We start from the raw sequence: 26,130 nt of genomic DNA, 5'->3' as shown, positions 1-26,130 counted from the left end.
ATTAGCATAAGTATGTACTTCTTGAAAAGTAAGTGTTTTGAAATGAGACACCATTTAGATGCTGAAAGTTCAGGGACTATTTGGCAGCAATGCTGGATGAGAGAGGCTGGTGTGAGGCAGCAGTGAGCAAAATGTGCTCGGGGGAAATTTTATATGGGACCAAAGACAGAGCACCAGAGAGAGAAAGAACATGGTTCTACTTCCTCATTGCCAACCTAAATTAAGATAGAGTATTTGGAATGGTGTTTCTCAAAATCAAAATTCCTTAAAGAGTTTGTTAGAAATACAGGGTCTTGTTACCCTATCCCAGAATATCTGAACACAAATCTTTAGAAATGGGGTCTAGCACAATGCAATATAAATGGGCTTCAGTTGATTCACTGGCACAAGAAAGTTAGAGACCTTTAGCAGTTACAGTCCTTAATAGAGAATAAACTGGAATCATGCCTGTCATTGAATCCTAGATTACTCGGGAGGCTGTGCCTGGGGAATCTGGATGGTCTGCCCCTTGAGAAGGTGGAGATGTTTTCTGGGGCTTCCCAGGAAGAGGTGGGGGAGGCTGCTGGGGATTGCCTCCTGATGGGAGTGGTCCTTGTGGCTTTCCTGGAGGAGATGGGGGACCTTGGGGCTAGTTGCCTTCTTGTGGGAGTGGTCTCTGCTGAGGAATATCATCCTGGTCTCCATCACCAGTAGGAGGTTTAGGTGGGAGTCTTCCAAAAAGTGGTCTCTGAGGCTACTCATCTGAGCCCTGGTTGGAGTCTCCTCCATCTGTGTGAGTAGACACCAGAAGAGCTGAGCTCAGAGATGGAAGGCCCTCCTCTCTTTATACCTCTCTGTCCTTAGCACACAGCCCCTCTCTTCCAGAACGTGCCTCTCGCCTACTAACATCTCTTTTGCTCAAGGCTTCCTTAGGGAGAGTTCCCTTTAATACATATCTGGGTCATAAAAAATCTCATTTTTTTGTTCCTGGGACCAGTATGTCCATTTAAAGTTGTCCAAAAAATAAAAAGATTCCAAATATCTTGGATACATTAGAATCCCTGGAGGCGAAGGAAAAAAAGGACTAGAAACATCAGTAATGCAGCCAGTTATGATCCCAGCTGCCTCCATAACTTGCTGACTGAACACCATGGCTGTGCACCTAAGACCTATGTGGACACTTGAGCTGGTGGCCCAGGCTCCAAGTCCCAATTAGAGAAATATGAAGAGAGCGAAGAGAAAAAGAGGGTAAAAGCCCACACAGAATTCATGAAGAGTTGTGGCAAATTTTTATCAACAACTGGAACACAGCTGAGTGAGAAAGGCACAGAAATGGGACCCAGACACTAATTTCTTTGCATTTTCACTGAAGCCATAGAACTCTGGAGTGGAACTCTAGGGAAAGGGAAGCAGTTGAGAGGCTCTCAATATAAAGAGGAGTCAGAATGAGGACACTGTCCATTTGTCTGTCCTCTCCCAGCAGTCACTCCTGGCCTGGGGAAGAGCCAACCCACTCCTGTTGTCATGTAACCTAGGCATCTCTGCTATTCAGTTTGGTGGCCCTGCTCATGATCCCCAGAATCGAGGTTGCATGAAGATTGCCTATATGTTTAGTGGCAGTAACATTAATTAATTCCTGAAAATAAAGTGTTGATAAGAAGACACTGGAGAACTGACGAATTCCTAACAAGAAAAAGAGAGTCAAAATAGATTGAGAATTTATTGGGATTTACTTGATATTATGGAAGGAGAGTGTTCCTGGCTGACATCTAGAAAAGAAGCACAGGATAAGGAGAAAAGCTACATAGCAAATCTTGCAGGGCTCACGGTCTTCTACAGGGAAAAGGGACTTCTGACCACATCTCGTGCATACCCTGAGTTACCTCATCAACCACTGTCTGTGAAGCTGCTGGAAGAGAAGGAAGATGTCAGTGGAGGCAGGATTGTTACTACCCTGAACATCAACCACAAACTCAACATAGAAGAGCCCCTTTTTGTATTCCCTAAGATCCCTCAAGCCTTAATGCTAATTTAGTTTGTCCATATCTGGTATTTCAGTGTGATATTTTGGTGTTCTTATGCCCTCTTTCTCCTGTAAATACATTGCTTATGTTCACACACTTTCTCTATAGGGGTAACCAGAAGTAATCATTTTGATACAATCTTACACATACCACTCCCAGCACATCGATATACTACCTGTGAGGGAGAGAAAAATGACAATGAGTGGCTCTGATATTTCTATATCTTTAGTTAGACAGAGACAAATGTGTGCATTTCCCCACTCAGCTGTGTCACCATAGCTTATAAAATTTGCTGAAACTATTCAGTGAATCCTGTGTGGGCTTTCACTCTTTTTCTTCTCTCTCTTCGTATTTCTCTACTTGGGTCTTGGAGCCTGGGCCACCAGCTCTAGTGCTCACATAGGTCTCAGGTGCCCAGGCATGGAGTTCAGTCAGCAAGTCATTGAGGTAGCTGGGATCATAACTGGCTGCATTACTGATGTTTCTCATCCTTTTCTTTTCTCCCCTCTGGGAATTCTAACATATTCAAGAACACTTTGTATATTTTTATTTTTTGCCTAACATAAAATAGACATACTTGTCCTAGGCACAAAGAAATGAAACTTTTCATGACCCAGATATGGATTAAAGGGAACTCTGCCTATGAAAACCTTGAGCAAAAGGGCTGTTAGTAGTTGAGAGGCACGTTCTGGGAGAGAGGGGCTGTGTACTAAGGACAGAGAGGTATAAAGAAAGGAGGTTCTTCTATCACTGAGCTCAGCTCTTCTGGTGTCACTTCACACAGATGGAGGAGACTCAAATCAGAGCTCAGATGAGAAGCCTCAGAGACCTGCTTTTGGAGGACTCCCACCTAAGCCCCTGCTGGTGATGGAAACCAAGATGATGGGCCTCAGCAAAGACCATCCCCACAAGAAGGCAAGAAACCCCAAGGTCCCCCAGCTCCTTCAGGAAAGCCACAAGGACCATCCCCACAAGGAGGCAACAAGCCCCAAGGTCCCCCATCTCCTCCAGGAAAGCCACAAGGACCACCTCAACAAGAAGGCAACAAGCCTCAAAGTCCCCCATCTCCTGGAAAGCCACAAGGACCACCCCCACCAGGAGGCAATCTCCAGGAGCCTCAGCCACCTCCTGCTGGAAAGCCCCAGGGACCACCTCCACCTCCTCAAGGTGGCAGACCACCCAGACCTCCCTGGGGACAGTCTCCCCAGTAATCCAGGGTTTAATGACAGGTATGATTCCAGGTTATTCTTCAAAGGGGCTCTAAGTGCTACAGTTCTCCAGCATTATTGTGCCAATGAATCAACTAAAAGCCCTCAGTATTGTCCTAGACCCTATTTCTAAAGATTTGTATTCAGATACTCTGGAGTAGGGTAGGAAGACCCTGTATTTCTAACAAACTCTTTAAGGAATTTTGATGTTGAGAAACAACATTCCAAATAATGTCTTAAATTGTGTTGGCAACGAGGAAGTAGTGCCATGTTCTCTCTGATGCTCTGTTTTCTGTCCACACACTCAGAGATCTCCCATTTAAAGTTTTCACCCGAGCAATGTTTGCTCAGTCCTGCCTCACATCAGCCTCTCTAGTCCAGTATTCCTGCCAAGTGGTCCCTGAACGTTCAGCAGCTAAATCGTGTCTCATTTTTTAAATTCTTCCTTTTCAGTAAGAACATGATTAAGCTGACAAAAAAGTATCTAATGGAATGGAAAAATATGAAGCTAAATTTAAAGGCATAGCTCATCCTACCTGCCTTCCCTCCTTCAGAAAACCAACACTGTTAACTTATGGCATCTTCTCTTTGAAGTATTTATGTGTACATAGACGTTTAGAATATTTTTCCCTCAGAATTAATACTATAACTTATAGGCAGGTACATATGTTAGTCATTTAAAAAATACATTTCTTTGAAAATTTCCACATCAATTTTGGAAGCCAAGTAGATCTCTTCAGTGGTTTTCTGTATGTTTTTACAATTTTATGCTACTCCATGATGTGGCTGTGCCATGATCTCTTTAACCAATCCCTGTCACTAGACATTGAGGGTGGTTTCAACTTCTCACTGTTACAGAACATGTTCCAGTTACCATCTGTGTAAATATATCCCTGAACAAATTCAACAAGTCATAACAAGCTAAGAAGGACCTTTTGTCTTTATCGTGTAAGCAACAATTTTTAGCACATTGTGTGCAAGGGCATCAAAAGGGTGAACACATAAAAAATCAGGAAGGAATCACAGGAGGGAGAAGGGATGGGGGAGAGAGGATGGGCTCTCATATACTCTACTGCAGTAATGTCAGGGAGGAATTAGACATTTCCTGTCAAGTCTGGTCTGTGAACTTCCTTGTTTGTTTGTTTCAGGAAATGAATAAGAAGATGACAGTGATTCAAATGATTCAAAAGCCGTGACATTGGAAGAAGGTGGTCATAGCTCTACTTCAGTATACCAATAAAATCATCAGCTTGCAATTTCTGATTGTGGTGTCTTTCTCTATTTGTGAATGTGGAATCTGAGGACCAAGAACACAACGTAAGAGCACCTAGGACCCCTTCTCCTCGATGTTTCCTGGTAGCTTCCCTCCTCCTTAATCCTCATTTAGCCAGTTTCCCTGAAAAAAATGTTTTATTGTTTCTCTCCTTCCATGACTTCTATTTGGGTTTTTGTTTTTTTGTTTTTCTGAGATGGAGTGAGTCTCAGTCTAGCGCCCAGGCTGGAATGCAGTGGTGTGATCTCGGCTCACTGCAACCTGCATCTCCTGGGTTCAAACTCTTCTTCTGCCTTAGCCTTCAGATAGTTGGGATTGCAGGCGCTCACCACTACAGCCAGCTACTTTTTGTATTTCTAGTAGATATGGGTTTTCACAGTGTTGGCCAGGCTGGTCTCAAACTCCTGACCTCAGGTGATCTGCCTGCCTCAGCCTCCCAAAGTGCTGGGATTACAGGAATGAGTCACCACACCTGGCCCTTCCCTGACTTACACAGCACAAATTGAAATTTTAAAATTATTCTCAGTGTGTTCACTGATATTCCAGTAATATTAAGGACAAAAAACCACAACAAATGCAAAATAGTTCCAGAAGCTGAAAGAAATCCTTATAATTTCTAAGAAACTGAGTTTGGTTTCAAGGGAATGAATATGGTTCTATGCTTCTTATCCCCAGAACCCTCTCTATCCCATTTACCGTATTTTTGACAGTGATCACTTCTCTCCCTTCCTATGTTTCTCACTATTCTTTAATGAAACCTGAATGGATTTCATCAAGGAGGCAGCATGATTTTAAGGAGCAAAGAATTTGGAAACTCAGATTTTAGTTAAGACCTAACTGTTTTTCATGCTACCTCTGAGCTCTTAAAAAGCTACTTCGACTCTCGGAGCTTCAATTTCCACATCTAAAATGAGAATAATCATAATGATGACATTAGAGGATGCAGACTGATGAGATAACATACATAACCAAAAACCTTGCAGAGATTGGCATGTCTGCTTCTCAAGCAAAGAAGTTTCAATATTAGAAAACTACCCTGTGCTCACTGATAGCCTCAGAGAATTCACTGAGTTCAGAAAAATCAGAAGAGGAAGAGCTTACCATAACCATCACAAAGCTGACCAACCTACATTCAGTTCAAGCCCAGTTCTCTGGTTTCTCTTCTATTATCGTAGGTGAAGCCTCCCTACCCCTATCTCTTACCCTCCCACTTGATTCTGAACCACATTGCCCAATCAGGGATTTTGCTTCTGCATATGACCCTGTTGTCTCCTGGTTCTTATCTATGCTCTATGGGAGTACTTCAGTCAGCCAAAGCCTGCTGAAACATCACCCATTCCTACAGAAGTCTTCCTAAGACTCTCAGTGCTTCTTTCCTACCATGTTATGTGTCTGCCATTTTTATTGCAGAAGTTCTTGAAACGTATGTATGTGATTATTTCCCCATCCCCCCACCTCCAATTTTTTCTTCCACACACATTATAGATGCTTTTGTTCTTTCCACTCCAAGTCTGTCAAGGTCATCTACTGCCTCCATTCCACTCATTTTAGGAGTCAGTTCTCAATCCTGCATCTCCTGTGACTCCCCAGCAGTTTAACACTATTGATCATACCTTGTTCGGGGTACACTCTATCAGTCTATCTAGGAACCACCCACTCTTTTGTAGGGTTCTCTACAACTACAAAGTTACTCCTCTTCTAACTCTATTTCATCTTGATAACGAATTCATCTAATTAATTAAGCAAACTAGGATTTATTTTTGACCTTTCTCCTTTCCTTTTACATCACATTACATCTAGTCAAATATCCTACATCATCATTGTAAAGTTCAACTTTCAAAATAATTTCCTACTGCAGCCATTTTCATCACTTTCATTTCTATCAGCCCATCTAAGCAAGCCTCATGTGCAGCTTATGCCAAATACCAGTTCTACTTATTTCCCAACAGTCAATTCCCCACAGTAACCATTTAAAATTTATATTACCTTTCTATGTTTTCCAGTTGGTGGCCACCTCTTTTACTCTATAAGAACAAGATGCTAATTTTTAACTGTGCTAAAGTCCTATGTATTAAGCCCTAACTATCTCTGAAATTGGGTGCTGCTCTATACCTAATTCATTCTGCTATGGCTATACTGGTCGACATCTTCTTTTTTGGCGGGGGTTGGGGAGCAGTATGCCTAGATTTTCTTTAATTTTTAAAAAAATTTACTTGCATAAGTACATGTATTGTGAGTTCAATTTTGTTACATAGATTAACTAGTGCTTAAGTCAGGACATTTGGGTATTCATCACTCAAATAACAAACACTCTATTTATTAATTAATATCCCACTACTCAATCCCTCTGCCTCCCACACTTCCAAGTCTTCATTGTCTATCATTTCATTCTGTACAGCCATGAAAACACATTCTTTAGCAATCACTTATGACTGAGAACGTGTTGTATTTGATTTTCTGCAACCAGCCTGTTTTTCTTTTCTTTTTTTTTTTAATTATTATTATACTTTAAGTTCTAGGGTACATGTGCATAACATGCAGGTTTGTTACATATGTATACTTGTGCCATGTTGGTGTGCTGCACCCATCAACTCGTCATTTACATCAGGTATAACTCCCAATGCAATCCCTCCCCCATCCTCCCTCCCCATGATAGGCCCCGGTGTGTGATGTTCCCCTTCCCGAGTCCAAGTGATCTCATTGTTCAGTTCCCACCTGTGAGTGAGAACATGCGGTGTTTGGTTTTCTGTTCTTGCGATAGTTTGCTGAGAATGATGGTTTCCAGCTGCATCCATGTCCCTACAAAGGACACAAACTCATCCTTTTTTATGGCTGCATAGTATTCCATGGTGTATATGTGCCACATTTTCTTAATCCAGTCTGTCACTGATGGACATTTGGGTTGATTCCAAGTCTTTGCTATTGTGAATAGTGCCGCAATAAACATACGTGTGCATGTGTCTTTATAGCAGCATGATTTATAATCCTTTAGGTATATACCCAGTAATAGGATGGCTGGGTCATATGGTACTTCTAGTTCTAGATCCTTGAGGAATCGCCACACTGTTTTCCATAATGGTTGAACTAGTTTACAATCCCACCAACAGTGTAAAAGTGTCCCTATTTCTCCACATCCTCTCCAGCACCTGTTGTTTCCTGACTTTTTAATGATTGCCATTCTAACTGGTGTGAGATGGTATCTCATTGTGGTTTTGATTTGCATTTCTCTGATGGCCAGTGATGATGAGCATTTTTTCATGTGTCTGTTGGCTGTATGACTGTCTTCTAGCCCACATCTTACATTTAAGTCTTTAATCCATCTTGAGTTACTTTTCTATATGAGAGATGTGAGAGATAGGGGTCCAGTTTTATTCTTCTGCATATGGCAATACAATTTTCTCGACATTATTTATTGAAATGAGTGATGTTTCCCAAGTGTGTGTTCTTGTCTGCTTTGTCAAAGATCAGTTGCCTGAAAATATGTAGCTTTGTTTATGGATCTTTTATTCTGTTCCATTGATCTATATCCCTATTTTTACACCAGTAATATCCTGTCTTCATTACTGTAGTCTTGTATAATTTGAATTCAGGTGATGTAACACTTCCCAATTTGTTCATTTTGCTCAGGATTGCTTTGGCTCTTTGGGCTCTTTTTTTGCTTAAATTTTGGATTATTTTATTCTAACTCTGTGAGAAATGAAATTGGTATTTTGATAAGGGTTGCATTGAATCTGTTGATTTCTTTGGACACTCGGTTGGCCTTCTTAACATTCTTCCAATATACCAAGTTTGTTCCTAACTTTATCAAGCATGTATTTGCATTTTATTCAAATATGCTCACATCTTACCACATTAAAGCCTTCTTTGAATACACAGAATCGCCTATTCTACTAAATCTGCTTCATTTATTTATCAAATTGTTGTCACTCTGAGATAGCCTTATGCAATATTTGTACTATCTAATATTAACACTCTTATGTAGTCCCCACCACATTATATCATGATTGGTTAGTGTGACTAATAAAATATGGCAGAAATGGTGGTATGTTACCACTGAGATTAAGTTATAAAAAAAAATTGTGGTTCTCCTTTTGTTTTTCAATTCCCCCCCCACCCCCCGTCTCTCTCTCTCACACATCACTTGCACTGAGAACACACAGCTACCATGTGAAACTTCTCTATGGAGTGAATCTCTAAGCATCTCTCTCCTTGAGAACAACAGAGGAGTAAGCACCTAGAGAGGAGAAGGAAAAGTCACTCACCTCTTATTCTTTAGTCCCTACATAACCTGTGTAACAAGTTCACTGTTCTAGAGTTGATTCCAATATGGAGACCAGAGTGGTGAGTGATAGGCATGGTTCTGATCCCTCCTAGTTAACCCTGCTAGAAAGTCAGATGACAACTCCAACTACTGAGGTCTCCTCGATAGTGATAATTTTCTTTTTTTTTTTTTTGGAATGAGGAGGTTTTCTTTGCTTTGTCTTCACAATTGTATCTTACAGTCAGCAATGTCAACACTACCGTGTACCTGAATTTACAGGTTAATTACATTTACATTTCTTTCCTTGCAAAACTCCCATGCCCAAGCACAAAGTTAATAATTATCTGTTTTCTCAATTATTTGCTTTAAGAACATCTAAGTCTTCTTTCAACTTCCAACAGACCTGCAAAATCTCTCTTAGTACGATTTTCCTCACTCTCAAAAGTCAGATAATTGGCTTTTGTCCTGGAAAATTCCATTTTTTCTTTGTAAGTGGATCATGCTATCCTGAGTTAGTGTCTTTCTCTTTCTTGGTTTTCTTCTGTGAAATACCTGCTAGCATAGCTTCAGCATATGAGAAGCAAAATATTTCAAGATTTTTCATGTCAGCAGATGTGTTATGTGACCTTCACACTTAAATGATTACCTGACTGGATATAGGATTCTAGTTTGATTGTTATTTTTACTTAGAATTTTTAAACTGCTGTCCCCCTACAGCAACAAGGAAGTATCTTGGAAGCAGAGAGAAGCCCTCACCAAACACTGAATCTGTTGATGCCTTAATCTTAGACTTCCTGGCCTACAGAACATTGAGAAACAAATTTCTGTTCTTTAATCATGACCCAGTCTATGGTCTTGTCATAGTGGTAGAAATGGACTGACACAGAAACCCATATGAGTTCGAATTAGTAAACACACATCTAAAAACAAAAACAAAATGAAACCACAACAACAAAAAACACTGTTGGACTGTCTTCTGACTTCTATTGTTCCACTTAGTTTCTGATTCTCAGTATCTTCTCTATGACTTCTTTTTCAAAGTGGAATCTTCAAGCTCTTTCTTACCATTAAAATTTAATTAGATATAAGTTGATGTGGGTCTTTCCCATTTATTATTTTGGGCACTCTGTATTTCAAGGGGGTCTCCTATCCTGGGCCCTGCCATTTACAGTGGGCCCCACAAAAATACCGTAATCAAAGGGTATTGTTCATTCTTTTTATTCTCATTCATAAATACTTTTAAAAAACAAGCCATAAATAAAACATAGAAATTATAGAAGTGGGCACAGGCTGAACTATATGCTCTTCCAGGCCTGATGGGGCAGGTGAAGAATTTGAAAAGGCAATAAATTCACTGTGGCACCAGAGGAAAAATGGGATACTTCTCTGTAAAGAGAATCAACTGAATGAGTAGTACTCTACCAAATCCTGGGTAACTATCTCCACACACACTACTGAAACAAAGTTGAGAGGAGTAAGATCACCTATCCTGTCTGTGGGAAGGAAACATGGGTATCCCAAAGATGTCCACATTCTAATGAGTATACTTTATGTAAAGATGAAAATAAAGACAGAACTGGGGAATCCTGTGTTAGTGTGTTTATGATTTAGAAAGAAACTTAATTACTCAGGAAAAGAGTTTTTATTACTTCACCTGTTAAGGTCTCAGGACAAGTTTTACCTTACCTATCTCCTATTACTTGTACCTGAATTTATTTTCTGGACATGGTTTCTTCTGATTTTCTTGGAAGTAAACAAATATATAAGGAAATAGCAAGAAAGTGGTAGAGTACAGTAGGCAAAAACATAGGCTTTGAAGACTGACTGCCATCTATACCACTTATTACCATTCTAACAAACTTGGTGTGTACCTCAGTCAGCTCACCTATAAAATTGAGATGGTGGTAAACATTATTCCTACCTTATAAGCTGGTTCTGAAAATTAAATGGCATATAGTATATGCTTAAGAAATGTTGTTATCATAATCAGTCATGGCTACAATGTGTTTATAGAATATGAATACCCTAAAATAATTGTGAAATGTGTTTATGAAGACAAAACATAATATTAAAATATAAGGACCAGTATCGTAATTGTGTAGCCAGGATTTTATCTATGCAAATTTGAATTCTCAGAGACATTTTTGTTTTATTGCTAATTGTTTAGTTGATTCAATGGGCACAAGAATTCTACCAACTCACACAAACTCCTCTAAGACCACAGGACTCAATGCAATTCGCTTGATCACATCACAAGTCCATCCTCTCTCATCATGTTCATCTTTCCTGGTAGACAATCCTTTTGTATTGCAGACAAATTAGTTCATGATGAAGTTGAGGAAGATTCTACTTTCTATCCTGTTCAAAGAATTTTCCACTCTTTAAGAAAGAGGAAGACATGTGGATATGAAAGAGCTGACATATTAAATTTAAATCTTATTACCAGTGCAATAAAAAACTGGTAGATTTGAAGCACCAGTGTGATATGATCTGATTTTCACTAGTAAAAGGCCCCTCTGGCTATTGTGGGGAGATATCTGATATGGGATGTAACAAGAATGTTACCAAGACCTGGCGAAGGCTCTCAACATACTCCAGCAGAGATAATCATGGCATGAACCATAGCCCTGGACAAGAGAACATGCAAGTGTTTACATTGTGAGGTATTTAGAGGTGAGCATGCTGGATTTGCTCATGGACCAGGCCTCAGTGAGAGAAAGGCAGACATGAATCCAATACATTTAAACAACAAAATGAAACTGCTGTCATTGGCTGAGGAGACATTGGCTAGTGTCATGGGCTGAATTCTGTTTCGCCTTATTCATATGATGAAAGCCTGCACTCCCAGTTTCTCAGAAAATGACCATATTTGGAGGCAAGGACTGAAATGTGTGGATTAAGTTTAAATGAGGCTGTTAGAATGGCACATAGTCCCATCTGATAGGTGTTCTTAGAACAAGAGGACATTTGCATGCACAGAGAGACTCCAAATATGCACGTGCACCAAGGCAGTCCATTTTGAGGACATAGAAGAAGACAGATGTCTAGAAGCTAAGGAAACAGGCCTCAGAAACACTGAACCTGTTGACACCATGATCACAATGAAACTGTGAAAAAATGAATTTCTGTTGTTTAATACACCACTCTGTGGTAATTTCTTAGGTAAGTGTAACAAAATATTTTGGGGGAGAGAAGTTTTAGGATGTTGAAATCAAGAACACTACTTGAGACATGTTAAGTTTGCAGGCGTTTTAGAAAGCAAGTGAATTACTGAGGGCTTTGACTCATCTACAGGTGCCTGAGTTGGTAGAGTATGGTTCTTGCTTTACCCACCCTATCTGGGTCTTTCAGCTCTTCAGTAAACTCTGTTCCGATTGTTTCCCATGAGTTTATAGCTAATATTTATTCTTTCCTGATACGCAAATTTCTTGCACTCTTTGCAAACATTGGAGAAGATCAGGAGAAGGCCTGAACTGATTGATATTTAACAGCATCTTCTGCTGTCTTCCTGTATTCAGAGAAGGAGAGTAAGGCATGTCTGCCCTGCACTTCCTTCTCTCTGACCTTTCTTGCCTATTTGAAGGGCTACCATAAGCTTTGTAGTCTGGACTGCACATCTCATTTCTCCTGTCAAATAGTGTCTGGTGAAGCCAGGTACAGGTTATCCCAATAATAAGAGTACATGCTATGCCCAAGCAACAACTCTCTGCTGTAATTAATGCACATGAAGCACAGTTACAACTGTTTCATTTTTCACGTATCCAGAGAGTATCTGGCAAGTAGTAATATATTCCATCTTCAGAACACGTCCCTACTTATGCCAGGTGAAAAACAGATAAATCAAAAATCTGCCTAGTCACCTGGAAATTGCAAAGGTGTCCATAGCAAACTTTACTGTATTAGGAAGTCTTCCTGTGATATGTTGGGTTTTAACAAGTTCATGAAAAATACATATTATATTTAAACAACTATGCATAGATTCCAACATTTTTTAAACCAAAATGAACTCAGACTACATTGTTACAACATGTCTGAACAGGATCTACCTTGTAGCATTAAGAAGTCTAAGCCTCTATAAAAGCAACATGTACTCTGCTCAAACTATAGCGAGTACAAACATCAAATTTATGGTGAAGCTTGGGTGGAAGAATGCTGAGATTATTGATGCTTTACAAAAAGTTTATGAGGACAAGGGCCAAAAAAAATCAGAAGTTCACACATAGATAACTCATTTTAAGCAGGGATGAGATGATTTTGAACATAAAGCCTACAGCAGCTGACCACTCATATTAATTTGCAAAGAAAAATTTCTTTTGTTGATACCATAATAGAAGAGGACTGGTGATTAACAGTACAAACAATAGCCAACACTGCAGACTTCTCATTGGTTCAACTTACATGATTCTAACTGGTAACTAAAATTGAGAAAAAATTTCCACACAACGGATGCCCAATCTCTTGCACTAAGATAAGCTACAGATGAGAACAGAACTTTCCCTGAAAATTCTAAAAAGTGGTGTCAAGATCCTGAAGTTTCTTTTTTCAAAGAATTATAATGAGAATTAAAACATGGCTTTACCAATACAATCTGAAAACAAAACACAATCAAAGCAATGGCTACTGAGAGGTATAAGTGGTCCAGTCAAAGCAAGAGTGGATGGGCAAAAGGGCAAAAATTAGGGCAAAAGTTTTTTGGAAATCTCTCAGTGTTTTGCTTGTAGGCTTTCTGGAGGGCCAAAGAATGACAAAAGCTGCTTATTATGAGAATGTCCTGAGAAAGCATTAGTGGAAAAATGCTTGGGAGAGCTTCATCAGAGTCCTTCACCACAGCAATGCTCCTGGTCATTTATCTCATGAAGCAAGGAAAATTATGTGGGAGCTCTGCTAGAAAATTGTTTGGCACCCACATTACCATTTTATTTTGACCCCTTTGAACTTATTTTTGTTTCTTGTGTTTGCATGATGGTATATATTGTCCTTTTGCTTCAAGGTATAGAATTCCCTTAAGCATTTCTTGTAGAGCAGATCTAGTGGTGATCAATTCTTTCAAGCTTTGGATTTTGGGGAAAGACTTTATTGTTATTTCATTTTGAAGTATTTATTTGCTGGAGATAGTATTTTTGGCTGGCAGAATTTTTTTCTTTGAACACTTTGAATATATCGTTACATTCTCTCCTGGCCTGTCTAGTTTCTTCTGTGAAAATCACTCCTAATCTGATGAGGCTTCCTTAATATATGACTTAATGCTTTTATCTTAGTGTTTTTAGAGCATTCTCTTTGTTTTTGACTGTTGACATTTTGACTCTTATGTGATATTTTAACCCTTGGGGTTATCTCAATTTGTATATGTTTGAGGTCTTATATTTGGATGTCCCAATATCTTGGTAGATTTGACAAATTTTTAGCTAATATCTTGTTTAAAAATTCTTTTCCATACCCTTACCCATCGTTCTCCTTCTGGAATACTCAAAATCAAACATCTGATTGCTACATGGTGTCTTGGGAGACACTGGCTAAATTTAAAGATACCATTTAAAGTGATCTAAGTTTTGATTCATTTATCACAAGAAATCTAAAATGTCAGAAACTCAAGAGAAAGATTGGTCAGAGAGCTATATATCAAAAGATAAATTTGTATATCATATGCATAGATACTAGGCTTTTGCCTGAGAGCATCTTCCATATCCTGGCCCCAGAGCTGGTGTTACTTTGTCAGTGGTTGGGGCTGTAGAAGGAGACAATGCTCACTAGCCTAAACTCAAGTGTCTGTAGCCTCAGCTTCCCACTGTTTTAGCAATGTCAGGGGGTGTTGTGAAACTTTTAATTACTCATTTTCAAAGTTTATGGAAAAATGCAATCACAACTTCTTTTATATGTGATACAAAGCAACATAACTGTTTTCATAAGGTAATATAAGAAGCAGGTAAGCAGATATGTTTAAAAGAGGGTTTACTTCCTTGGAGTGTTGTGCGGACATGGTAATAAAACACTGTGCATTCTCATTCTAACTCTGCTACTTAACAGTTAGATAGTTACTTGCAAAATCCAGCTTTCTCTAATAAAATGAGACCCTAATTCTTATCCAGACTAACTCCAAAGTGCCAGCAGTGAGTATGATGCTTGAAAGTCAGGAAACAGGTGGATAATTCCAAAGAATCAGCCTGTGGTCAGAGGCAGCATCTGGAGGTCTTCACAAAGTACCTATCTGGGTGTCCAATCACCCTGTTATAAAGCAATGACTCCTCAAAACTCTTGCAATTTGCATACAGCTTTCTGACTGTCTCAGTGTCTACTCTTAAGTATGAACAGAATCAAAGGATCACCAGACAATTGAAGCCTGTCTCCATCAAGTGAGAATCACAGAAAGAAAAAAAGGGAATGCAAAAAAAAAAACGGAGACAAGAAGCAATGAAAACTTTAGGAGATGATAGTTAATATATCTAGAGAGATAAGAATAGACACCATGCTCATACAGAATAGGATGCAATTAAATTAAACAAATTGACCAGAAATTGAGAAAGACATTATCAGTGAAACAATGCAATACATTTCCCAGGACTAAAGGATATTCTCCATTTTGAAATGGTCCAATGATTATCCAGAAGCCCAGGTTTAACATCTGCAGGGTTCAGTGCGGGAATACAAACAGTGTCTTACATACCCTATCTCTGAATAATCACACATTATAAAGCAAGATAGACTCTAGGTTCAGATCACGTTTTCACCTAAGTCATGCAGACTGCTGCTTGCAGATTACCCTTATAACCTGGCCTAGACACTGAAGGAGTATGTGTTTCCCTGTACCAATCCTAGTAATAAAACACCGTGGATGTGGAGAAAGGAGAGCTCTTATACACCACACACCCTGATTGGAATGTAAATTAGTAAAAACTCTATGGCAAACAGTATTATTTCTCAAAGAGCTAAAACTTGAACTACCATTCAATCTAGCAATCTTTTTTTTTTTTTTTTTTTTTTTTTTGAGGCGGAGTCTCGCTCTGTCACCCGGACTGGAGTGCAGTGGCCGGATATCAGCTCACTACAAGCTCCGCCTCCCGGGTTTACGCCATTCTCCTGCCTCAGCCTCCCGAGTAGCTGGGACTACAGGCGCCCACCACCTCGCCCGGCTAGTTTTTTGTATTTTTAGTAGAGACGGGGTTTCACTGTGTTAGCCAGGATGGTCTCGATCTCCTGACCTCGTGATCCTCCCGTCTCGGCCTCCCAAAGTGCTGGGATTACAGGCTTGAGCCACCGCGCCCGGCCCAATCTAGCAATCTTACTACTGATATCTACCCAGAGGAAATGAAATCAGTATATGAAAAATAAATCTGCACTTCTATGTTTGTTGAAACACAATAGCAAAGATATGGCATCAACCTAAGAAACCCTCAATGGATACTTAGGAAATCTTAAGTATGGAGACAATGGAAATCTATCAATGGATTTGTAGGTAAAGAAACTGTGATATATACACAATGCAATACTACTCTGCAAAAAATAAAGAAAGAAAGAAATCACTCCTTTTGCAGCAATACGAATGGAACTGGACGTGACAGATAATGTGCTATGTGAAAAAGGCCAGATACAGAAAGTCAAGTATAACATGTTGTCACTAATAAGTAGGTGCTAAAATGTGTTTATATAGATATAGAGGGTAGAATTATAGACACCGAAGCCTTGGAAGAGTGAGTGGGTGGGAAGGAATTAAGAGTTAGACATTAATTAGTAAATGCAATGTTTGTTATTCTTATTATGGAAACTCTAAGGCCATGATTTAACCATTATTCAATCTATGCATATAACAAAATTACCTTTGAACCACATATATTTATAAAAATAAAGTTTAAAAATAAATGGAGGGTGGCCAGGCACAGTGGCTCACATCTGTAAGCCCAGCACTTTGGGAGGCCAAGGAGTGTGGATCATGAGGTCAGGAGTTCGAGACCAGCCTGACCAACATGGTGAAACCCCGTCTCAACTAAAATTACAAAAATTAGCCAGGCGTGGTGGTGCATACCTGTAATCCCAGCTACGTAGGCTGAGGCAGGAGAATCACTTGAACCTGGGAGGTGGAGGCTGCAGTGAGCCAAGATCTTGCCACTGCACTCCAGCCTCGGTGACAGAGTGAGACTCTGTCTTAAAAAAATAAAAAATTGAAGGCAAATTTAAGCATATGTTTTCAAGAAAGAAAAAGAAGGAGATGGAGGAGAAGGAGAAATTAAAAAGAAGGAGGAGGAGGAGGAAGAAGAAAGAAGAGGAAGAAAAATGAAGGAGGAGGAGGAGAGGAAGAAGAAGGAGGAGGGGGAGAGGAAGAAGAAGGAGGAGAAGAAGAAGAAGGAGGAGGAGGAGAGGAAGAAGAAGGAGGAGGGGGAGAGGAAGAAGAAGGAGGAGGAGAAGAAGAAGAAGAAGGAGGAGGAGAGGAAGAAGAAGAAGGAGGAGGAGGAGAAGGAGAAGGAGCAGGAGGAGATGACAACAAAGAAGACCAGTGTGGCTATAGCTGGATCAATTAGGTATAGAGCAGTCAATACGTTCAGAGAACGGTAGCTCTACCCTAATGAACTTGACCACACTCAAAATTAAGGTTTTGTTCTTACAATGTAAAAGAGGGGTAAGTGTACTAAAAAAGATACATGGGTGATATGATTATTAAATAGTTACAGTGGGGAACTGTTGAGAAAAAATAGATTTGCAATTTGGAGTAAGGTAGAAATGAGGCTTGCTTAGATGGGCAGATAGTGATGATGGTGCTAAAAAATTGCTGCAGTAGAAACATACTTGAAGGTTGAACTTTAGCATAGTCTATTTGACCTGATGTAATGTGATGAAGAAGAGTCAAGAATGACTTGCAGTTGGCTAAATCACGTAGATGATTATAGATGCTATTTACCAAGATGAAACAGATTTGAGAGACAATAAACTTGTAGCTGCAGGAGGGAGGCAGCAGAAGTAGAAGAAACCATATGAGACATTGAGACATCCCTGGAGATGTTGATAAAGTGTTACAAAAAGAAGGATATGTTCAATAGTGATACATTGATCAGAGGTCAAAAGAGATGCAAGATTGAAAACAGATTCCTAAACTGACTGGAATAAAGGTCAAAGATGACCATCACAAAATTGGAGTGCAAAGTATGAAAGCCTCTATAATGAATGTGGAAGAAAAATTGGAGGTGAGTGAATGGAGGAAATGCTATAGGTATATGTTTCAAGAACTTTGCAATAAGGAAGGCAGACAAATAATGTCATAGTAAGGAAGAATTAAGAGCCTTAGGGAGACCTTAGTAAAACTGAGAGCTGTTTCAGTAAGTTTGTGCTGCTTGAAATAATCCCATGGAGCACACAGGTAAGATTCAGGAGACAAAAGGATCATGTGCAGAATCAAAATCCTTGATTAGGCAATGAGATAAAAAATCAAGTAGGATGGAAAAGATAGAGGCAAGGAGGCTTCACCTAGGATAATAGGAGAGAACTGGGCTCAAACTACATGTGGGTTGGTCAACTTGGTGGCTTTTGTGGTGAGATCATTCTGTTCTGATTGTTTTTGAACTTCTTAGTGAAAGCACTTAGGCCATCAGTTGAGACAGTAGCAATTTTCTAATATTGAGCCATCTTTACCATCCTCTTTCAACATGGTGGATTATTTTCTCCACAGATTGACTTGTTTATTTACTTCTGAGTATTTTTCCTTTGCAGGTCTACTTATTTTCATGAATGAGCCTCACAGAATAAATTCTGAATGTTTTTAGCCTTTGTTATAATTTCAGAAAACTTAAACTAGAGATATCTGTTCCTATGGTTAAAAAATTCAACATAAGAATTTTCTGTGTTCATTGACATTGGAGATGACAGTGACAGTTGCTTGCAGAGAGTCTCCTCTCAACATCATTCATTTCTCTTAGGTTATTTTACGTTCAATTTTTCTGACAATACTTGAGTCACATTTGATAACTTACGTTAAAGTAATATTAATGTCATTGAAATTTTTATATCAGAAGAGTTTTACATCATGTTTTCTGATTTTCTTCGAAATTGTACACATCTGTGATTGATTTCTCCCTCTCATTTCTGAAGTTTTTATTGTTTTCTGGGTTTTCTTAATGAAATTATAAGATATATGTATATTTTATTTTCGCTTAAGAACTAGACTTTGTTATAAATTAGATTGCTTCTCTGTTTTCTCATGCTAGATATTTTAATTTGAGTGGTACACAGAAAAAAATGACGTTATGCAGGCAATAATTTGCTGTATTAACTAACACGTTAGAAATCTCTTAGATTTCAAAAGTCTACATTTCTAATTGTCGTAATTAAATTTCCATAAGGAGATACTATTTTTTTAAAAAGAACTAATTAGAATTTTATAAAGAGCCTGATAAGAAAGAAAATGCTAAAAAATATATGAATACGCAATGTGTTCCTATTTTGTTTGAAAGCCTAGAGAAAACCAATGTCAGAGACTATTGCACTTAAATTTTTTGACAAAGAAATCTTAAGATTTTAACTTGGGAGCATTTAATTCCTCACAATTTCATGTCCACTGTTCTTTCCTAAAATCGTTAGTGGGAAGCAGACATGACTATATCCACTAGTTTTCCATGCATGTGATCTGCTTAGTCTTCATCCTTTAGGGGAGTCATTTTGATTATTCAAAAATTTAGAAGAGGAAACTTAGGCTCTGAGATGTAAGTAGCTTCCTATGAGTCCAGAGTTAGCAAGAGAGAGTTGTTAAACTACAATCTGACAGATTCCAAAATCTTTGCTTATTCAAGTCATGCTGCCTCTGATGAAATCCATTTAGGTTTTCTTTAGAATAGTAAGACTCATAGGCAGGAAAAGAACTGATCAAAGATAAAATAGGGGAAAATAGGTCTAATGGCTTCTGGGGAATAGAGGGCATAGAACTATCACAAGAACAGAAAACCAAACACCGCATGTTCTCACTCATAGGTGGGAACTGAACAATGACATCACTTGGACTCGGGAAGGGGAACATCACACATCGGGGCCTATCATGGGGAGGGGGGGAGGGGGGAGGGATTGCGTTGGGAGTTATACCTGATATAAATGACGAATTGATGGGTGCTGACGAGTTGATGGGTGCAGCACACCAACATGGCACAAGTATACATATGTAACAAACCTGCACGTTATGCACATGTACCCTAGAACTTAAAGTATAATAAAAAATAAATTAATTAAAAATAATAATAAAAAAAGAACCATACTCATTTCCCTAGAAAACAAAATTGGTTACTTTTGAACTTGTTAAAATTTCTCTCAGCTTCTGGGACTTTCTTTCACTGGTATTGTTTTTCTTACATTCATAAGCTTACTGGAATATCAGGAAATGACCTGAAAATAATTGTGCAATTTAAATTCGAGCTATAGAAGACAGAGAAGGAAAGAAACAGTGGAACTTCTTCCCCAGGCAGATGACTTAAGGAAAGGAGGAGAGAAGCTTGCTGGAAACATCAAGGAGAAGGGGTCCTGGATGTTCGTGCAATGTGAACATGGCTCTCAGAGTCCAGAGTCCCAAACACTCAGAAACAGACACCACCATCAGAAATTGCAAGCTGATTGTTTTATTGGTATACTGAAGTTAGAGCACGACCCCGTGTTTCATGGCGTTTGAAACACTGTTTTCTTCTTATTCACTTCCTGAAAAAGACAAACAAACAAGGAAGATTATAGACAACACTTGACCTGGCAGGAAATGCCTAATCCCTCACTGGTGTACTGCAGTGACGGAGATGCAAGTCCCTACTCTTGCCCTCTATCCCTTCTACAGCCCCCTTCTCTTTAGTAATATTTTCTTTATTCACTCTTTAAGCCATTGCAGGTAATGTGATTTAAACTGTTGCTTAGATGAGAAAGAGAAACAAGTATTGTTATGTTGTTCACGCTTTGTTGCTGTTGGTTATGTAAGGGCTATTTTTACAAAGGTAGGCACTGCAACATATCATGTAATAGTGAGAATGTGAAACCAGCCTCAATGTCCAGTGACAGGGGTTGGTTAAATAGATTTTGGAACAACCAAACAGTAGAATAGTATACAATTGTAAAAACAAACTAACCAACAAACACTGAAGAGATCTAAATGAACTCATGTGAATGTTTTCTAAACAATAAAATTTTCCTATGAGTAAGACACAAATATGAATATAGAGTATGGTAAAAATGGTTTTAAGAAAAGCATTATATATATTTATGTAGCAATAAATATTTCAAAAAGGAGATTCCAAAGAGTAAAAGGTGGGGGTTTTGAGAAGGATAGAAGGGAAGAAAGATGAGTTAGGCTCTTACTATTTAGCTCTGTACCTTTTTGTTCACTGAGATTAGTTTTTGTTAGCTTATGCGTGTATGACTTTAAATGTAAGTATTTTAAAAATGAGATACCATTTAACAGCTGAAAGTTCAAGGACCATTTAGCGGGAATACTGGACATGAAAACCTGATGTGAGGCAGGACTGAGCAAAGCCTGCCCAGGTGAAAACTTTAAATGGGAGTCTTTGAGTTTGAGGAAAGAAAACAGAGAGCCAAAAGGAGAACATTGTTCTACACCCTCATCATCAACCGTATTTAAGACATGCAATTTGAAGATAGTGATTTCCAAAATCAGAATTGCCTTCAAAAGCTTCTGTAAAACATAGGATCTTGATACAATATACAAGAATATCTGAATAACAATTTTTAGAAATGTGTTCCAGGACAAGGCAATATTAACAGCTTTTCAATGAACTCATTGGCACAATGAAGTTGGAGAAGTGTAGCAGTTGGAGCCTTCGATGGATAATAAACTGGAATCATACCTGTCGTTGAATCCTAGATTACTGGGAAGACTCCTCCTTTGGAGGTCTTGATGGGCGGCTCCCTTGGCAAGGTGGAGGTGTTCTGTCGGGCTTTTCATGAGGAGGTAAGGGAGGATGATGGGTATGGCCTCCTGGTTTCTGTGTGCTTTGTGGCTCTCCTGTAGGAGGTGGTGGATGGTGGTGGTGGTGGTGGTGGTGGCCGCCGCCTCCGTGATGGGGTGGTTTCTGCTGAGGGCCATCATCCTCGTTTCCATCGTCAGCATGGGGTTTAGATGACTGTCCTCCCAAAGCTGCTCCCTGATGCTCCTCATCTATGACCTGGTCAGAGTCTTCCTCATCTGTGTGAGTTGAAACAAGAAGAGCTGAGCTCAGTGCTGGAAAACCCTCCTGTCTTCATACCTCTCTGTCTTCACCACAGGGCCCTTCTCTCCCTGACCTGCGTCTCAACTCCCAACCTCCTTGCTTCCCAAGGCTTCCTGATTAGAACTCCTCTTCGGCCGGGCGCGGTGGCTCAAGCCTGTAATTCCAGCACTTTGGGAGGCCGAGACAGGCGGATCACGAGGTCAGAAGATCGAGACCATCCTGACTAACAGTGAAACCCCCGTCTCTACTAAAAAATACAAAAAAATGAGCCGGGCGAGGTGGCGGCGCCTGTAATCCCAGCTACTCGGGAGGCTGAGGCAGGAGAATGGCGTGAACCCGGGAGGCGGAGCTTGCAGTGAGCTGAGATCCGGCCACTGCACTCCAGCCTGGGCGACAGAGCGAGACTCCGTCTCAAAAAAAAAAAAAAAAAAAAAAATAGAACTCCTCTTCATCTACATAAGGGTGATGAAAAATCGAATTTCTGTGTTCATGGTCCCTAGAATCAAGGTTGGGAGAAAACTACTTATATCTCTGGGGCAATGACATTAGTCAATTCCTGAGAGGAAAATGTTGATAAGAAGACACTTGAGAATTGATCAATTCTTCAGGAAAAAATGGAGACAAAATTTACTGAGAATTTATTGGGATTTACCTGATATTATGGAGGGAACGTCTTCCTGACTGACATCTAGAAAAGAAGTAGAGGATGATGGGAAAAGTTACTTCGTGGGTCAGAATCGCCATGGCCAGCTATCCGTACCGGCAGGGCTGCCCAGGAGCTGCAGGACAAGCACCAGGAGCCCCTCCGGGTAGCTACTACCCTGGACCCCCCAATACTGGAGGGCAGTATGGCAGTGGGCTGCCCCCTGGTGGTTATGGGGGTCCTGCCCCTGGCGGGCCTTATGGACCACCAGCTGGTGGAGGGCCTTATGGACACCCCAATCCTGGGATGTTCCCCTCTGGAACTCCAGGAGGACCATATGGTGGTGCAGCTCCAGGGGGCCCCTATGGTCAGCCACCTCCAAGTTCCTATGGTGCCCAGCAGCCTGGGCCTTACGGACAGGGTGGCGCCCCTCCCAATGTGGATCCTGAGGCCTACTCCTGGTTCCAGTCGGTGGACTCAGATCACAGTGGCTATATCTCCATGAAGGAGCTAAAGCAGGCCCTGGTCAACTGCAATTGGTCCTCATTCAATGATGAGACCTGCCTCATGATGATAAACATGTTTGACAAGACCAAGTCAGGCCGCATCGATGTCTACGGCTTCTCAGCCCTGTGGAAATTCATCCAGCAGTGGAAGAACCTCTTCCAGCAGTATGACCGGGACCGCTCGGGCTCCATTAGCTACACAGAGCTGCAGCAAGCTCTGTCCCAAATGGGCTACAACCTGAGCCCCCAGTTCACCCAGCTTCTGGTCTCCCGCTACTGCCCACGCTCTGCCAATCCTGCCATGCAGCTGGACCGCTTCATCCAGGTGTGCACCCAGCTGCAGGTACTGACAGAGGCCTTCCGGGAGAAGGACACAGCTGTACAAGGCAACATTCGGCTCAGCTTCGAGGACTTCGTCACCATGACAGCTTCTCGGATGCTATGACCCAACCCATCTGTGGAGAGTGGAGTGCACCAGGGACCTTTCCTGGCTTCTTAGAGTGAGAGAAGTATGTGGACATCTCTTCTTTTCCTGTCCCTTTAGAAGAACATTCTCCCTTGCTTGATGCAACACTGTTCCAAAAGAGGGTTGAGAGTCCTGCATCATAGCCACCAAATAGTGAGGACCGGGGCTGAAGCCACACACGTAGGGGCCTCATGGAGGAGAGGATGGAAGTTGAATGTCCTGATGGCCATGAGCAGTTGAGTGGCACAGCCTGGCACCAGGAGCAGGTTCTTGTAATGGAGTTAGTGTCCAGTCAGCTGAGCTCCACCCTGATGCCAGTGGTGAGTGTTCATTGGCCCATTACCGTTACTACCTGTGTTCCCTCACCAGGCCATCCTGTCACACGAGCCCATTTTCTCCAAAGTGGAATGTGACCAAGCATGAGAGATATGCCCATGGGACCAGTGGCTTGGATTCCGCCACACCCATAAATCCTTGTGTGTTAACTTCTAACTGCCTGGGGCTGGCCCTGCTCAGACAAATCTGCTCCCTGGGCATCTTTGGCCAGGCTCTGCCTCCGCAGCTGGGACCCCTCACTTGCCTGCCATGCTCTGCTCGGCTTCAGTCTCCAGGGGACAGTGGGCACCTCTCCCTGCCAATACTTTTTTTAATTTGCGTTTTTTTTTTCATTTGGGGCCAAAAGTCCAGTGAAATTGTAAGCTTCAATAAAAGGATGAAACTCAAAAAAAAAAAAAAAAAAAAAAAAAAAAAAAAAAAAGAAAAGTTACTTCGTGAATCTTTCAGGGCTCATAGTGTTCTACGAGGAAAAGGGACCTCTGATCACACCCTGTGCATCTCCCTTTGTGACCTCATCAGCCACTGTCTGATGCTACTGGAAGTGGAGGAAGATGTAAGAGGAAGCAGGGTTGTTACTACACTGAGCATCAACCAGGAACTCAACAGAGAAGGGCCCCTGTTGGTCCTCTTACGATTCCTCAAGCCTTAGTGCTTATTTAGTTAAACTGCTCTGAGTATTTCAATGATATATTTGGGGATTCTTCTGCCCTCTTTCATCTGTAAATATGTCGCTTATGTTTGCAAGCTTTCTCAACAGGAGCCACCAGAAATAACCACTTGGATACAATCTGACACGTGCCACTCCCAGCACGCCACTCCCAGCACATTGAAATACTACATGCAGGAGAGAAGAAAATGACAGTGTTTCACTCTGATTATTCTCTACCTCTGTGTAGACAGAGACAAGTGTTTTAACCATTTCTCTGTCTCGGCAGTAGCTCTGACATGTGTTTATCTCCTTCATGATGCTCAGCCACTGTACAGCAAGGCCAGCATCATCCCTGTCTACTGCGATCAGTACAGGATCTTCACAGCTGCACTTCTCTGACTCTGTCTTGCATTCTCCACGTCCTTCACAGCAGTCCCATGTCTCTATAAATGCAAATCTCACTCTCTCACTTCCCCGGTACAAATTCTTTATCGGGTTCTATTTGTGCAATCAATAAACTATGAGGTCTTGATGAGGAATGAAGGCACAACAGGTCTTTTGATCCTTGGCGTGAGAACTCTGCAGTCCCATCTGTTTGCAGCCCCATCTGTTTTCTCATCCTCTTCTCTTCCCTCCACTTTCCCCCTCTATAGTGTTTGCCCATAAACCGCAATCAGAGTCACAATATCTTCCCCCAACTGGTCTTACCTTCACTTGAGCTCTGAACTGAGCTGAAGGCCAGCAGGGCCACTGACAGCAGAATCAGAAGCATCTTGCAGGAGGCTCTGGTGTTACTCCCAACTTTGTGCTGGGAGAAACGTGTCATCTCCCTTTAAAAAGACAAGCAGAACAATGGCACATTTGAGTTCCCTACCGGTGGGCCTCATCACCTCAGAGACTGGTTCTGCTTTGCTTACCTCAGGTCAAGTGTATCCCTCATTTCTTTGGGACTCTAGCCCAGCAGGAAGGGTTGGGTAGGATGTTGTTTGTGTCTAATTTCTAAAAGGTACAACTATGAATTGGATAAATGTTTTGACAGAACTGTGTCCAAGCAATCAGCACAGTGTCAGAATTGAACTTTCGACATCATTTGGTTTTCAATATGTTGGAAAGACTGTTATTCTGATTTCCACTGTGCCTTCTGTTTCTGTGTATGTGTGTTTGTGTCGGTGTGTCGGGGTGGTGGGCAGCTATCCTACAGCTAACAGTGAAGATGGTCAATATCTCTGACTCTTTTTGTAGCCTATTTTCATCTCTCATGATGTGTGTGTGTACGGATATTTTCACATTTAGCTAAATTTTTCATGTAATACAGATGGTCTTGCTTATCTGTGAGATGTGTGAGGACAGCACACTCCCAGGCACACATAGATAAGAGAAAGTTACCCCATAGCCTGCTCAGGCTACAGGAACTGTCCAAACTCTGTGGATCTCACTACACTCAGGCAAGGCTGTACAACACAGGAAAGTGAAAAAATTTGTATTTTAAAAATATCTTTATGGTTTATTAAAGCAAACTGAACACAGAAACCACCAAGGGATTTCCAGACCTGAACAAACTGAATATATGGCTCCCTAAGTGAGCCAGACGATGTCATATAGCTAAGACCTCT

At 40.8% G+C, this 26,130-nt stretch overlaps 2 protein-coding genes and 1 pseudogene across 2 annotated transcripts; 2 read left to right on the top strand and 1 right to left on the bottom strand.

Annotated features, from left to right (window-relative positions):
* Positions 1-1,720: 1,720 nt before the first annotated feature.
* On the top strand, positions 1,721-4,435 carry LOC104668638 (annotated as a pseudogene).
* Positions 4,436-20,324: 15,889 nt separating this feature from the next.
* On the bottom strand, positions 20,325-25,486 carry LOC104668639 (salivary acidic proline-rich phosphoprotein 1/2-like). Its single transcript, XM_030939798.1, has 5 exons — positions 25,435-25,486; positions 25,226-25,347; positions 22,570-22,605; positions 21,555-21,892; positions 20,325-20,403 (listed from the first exon to the last, which is right to left on the bottom strand). The coding sequence occupies exons 1-4, from the start codon at positions 25,455-25,457 to the stop codon at positions 21,573-21,575; spliced, it is 501 nt and encodes a 166-aa protein (XP_030795658.1). The 5' UTR covers positions 25,458-25,486; the 3' UTR covers positions 20,325-20,403; positions 21,555-21,572.
* On the top strand, positions 22,639-24,253 carry LOC115900069 (peflin). The gene has a single exon (XM_030939797.1). It carries the CDS (start codon positions 22,660-22,662, stop codon positions 23,509-23,511), a length of 852 nt encoding a protein of 283 aa, XP_030795657.1. The 5' UTR covers positions 22,639-22,659; the 3' UTR covers positions 23,512-24,253.
* Positions 25,487-26,130: the final 644 nt, after the last annotated feature.

This window comes from Rhinopithecus roxellana, chromosome 10 (assembly GCF_007565055.1).
Source record: "Rhinopithecus roxellana isolate Shanxi Qingling chromosome 10, ASM756505v1, whole genome shotgun sequence".
Lineage (NCBI taxonomy): Eukaryota > Metazoa > Chordata > Mammalia > Primates > Cercopithecidae > Rhinopithecus > Rhinopithecus roxellana.
This window is presented reverse-complemented; position numbering and strand designations above follow the sequence as displayed.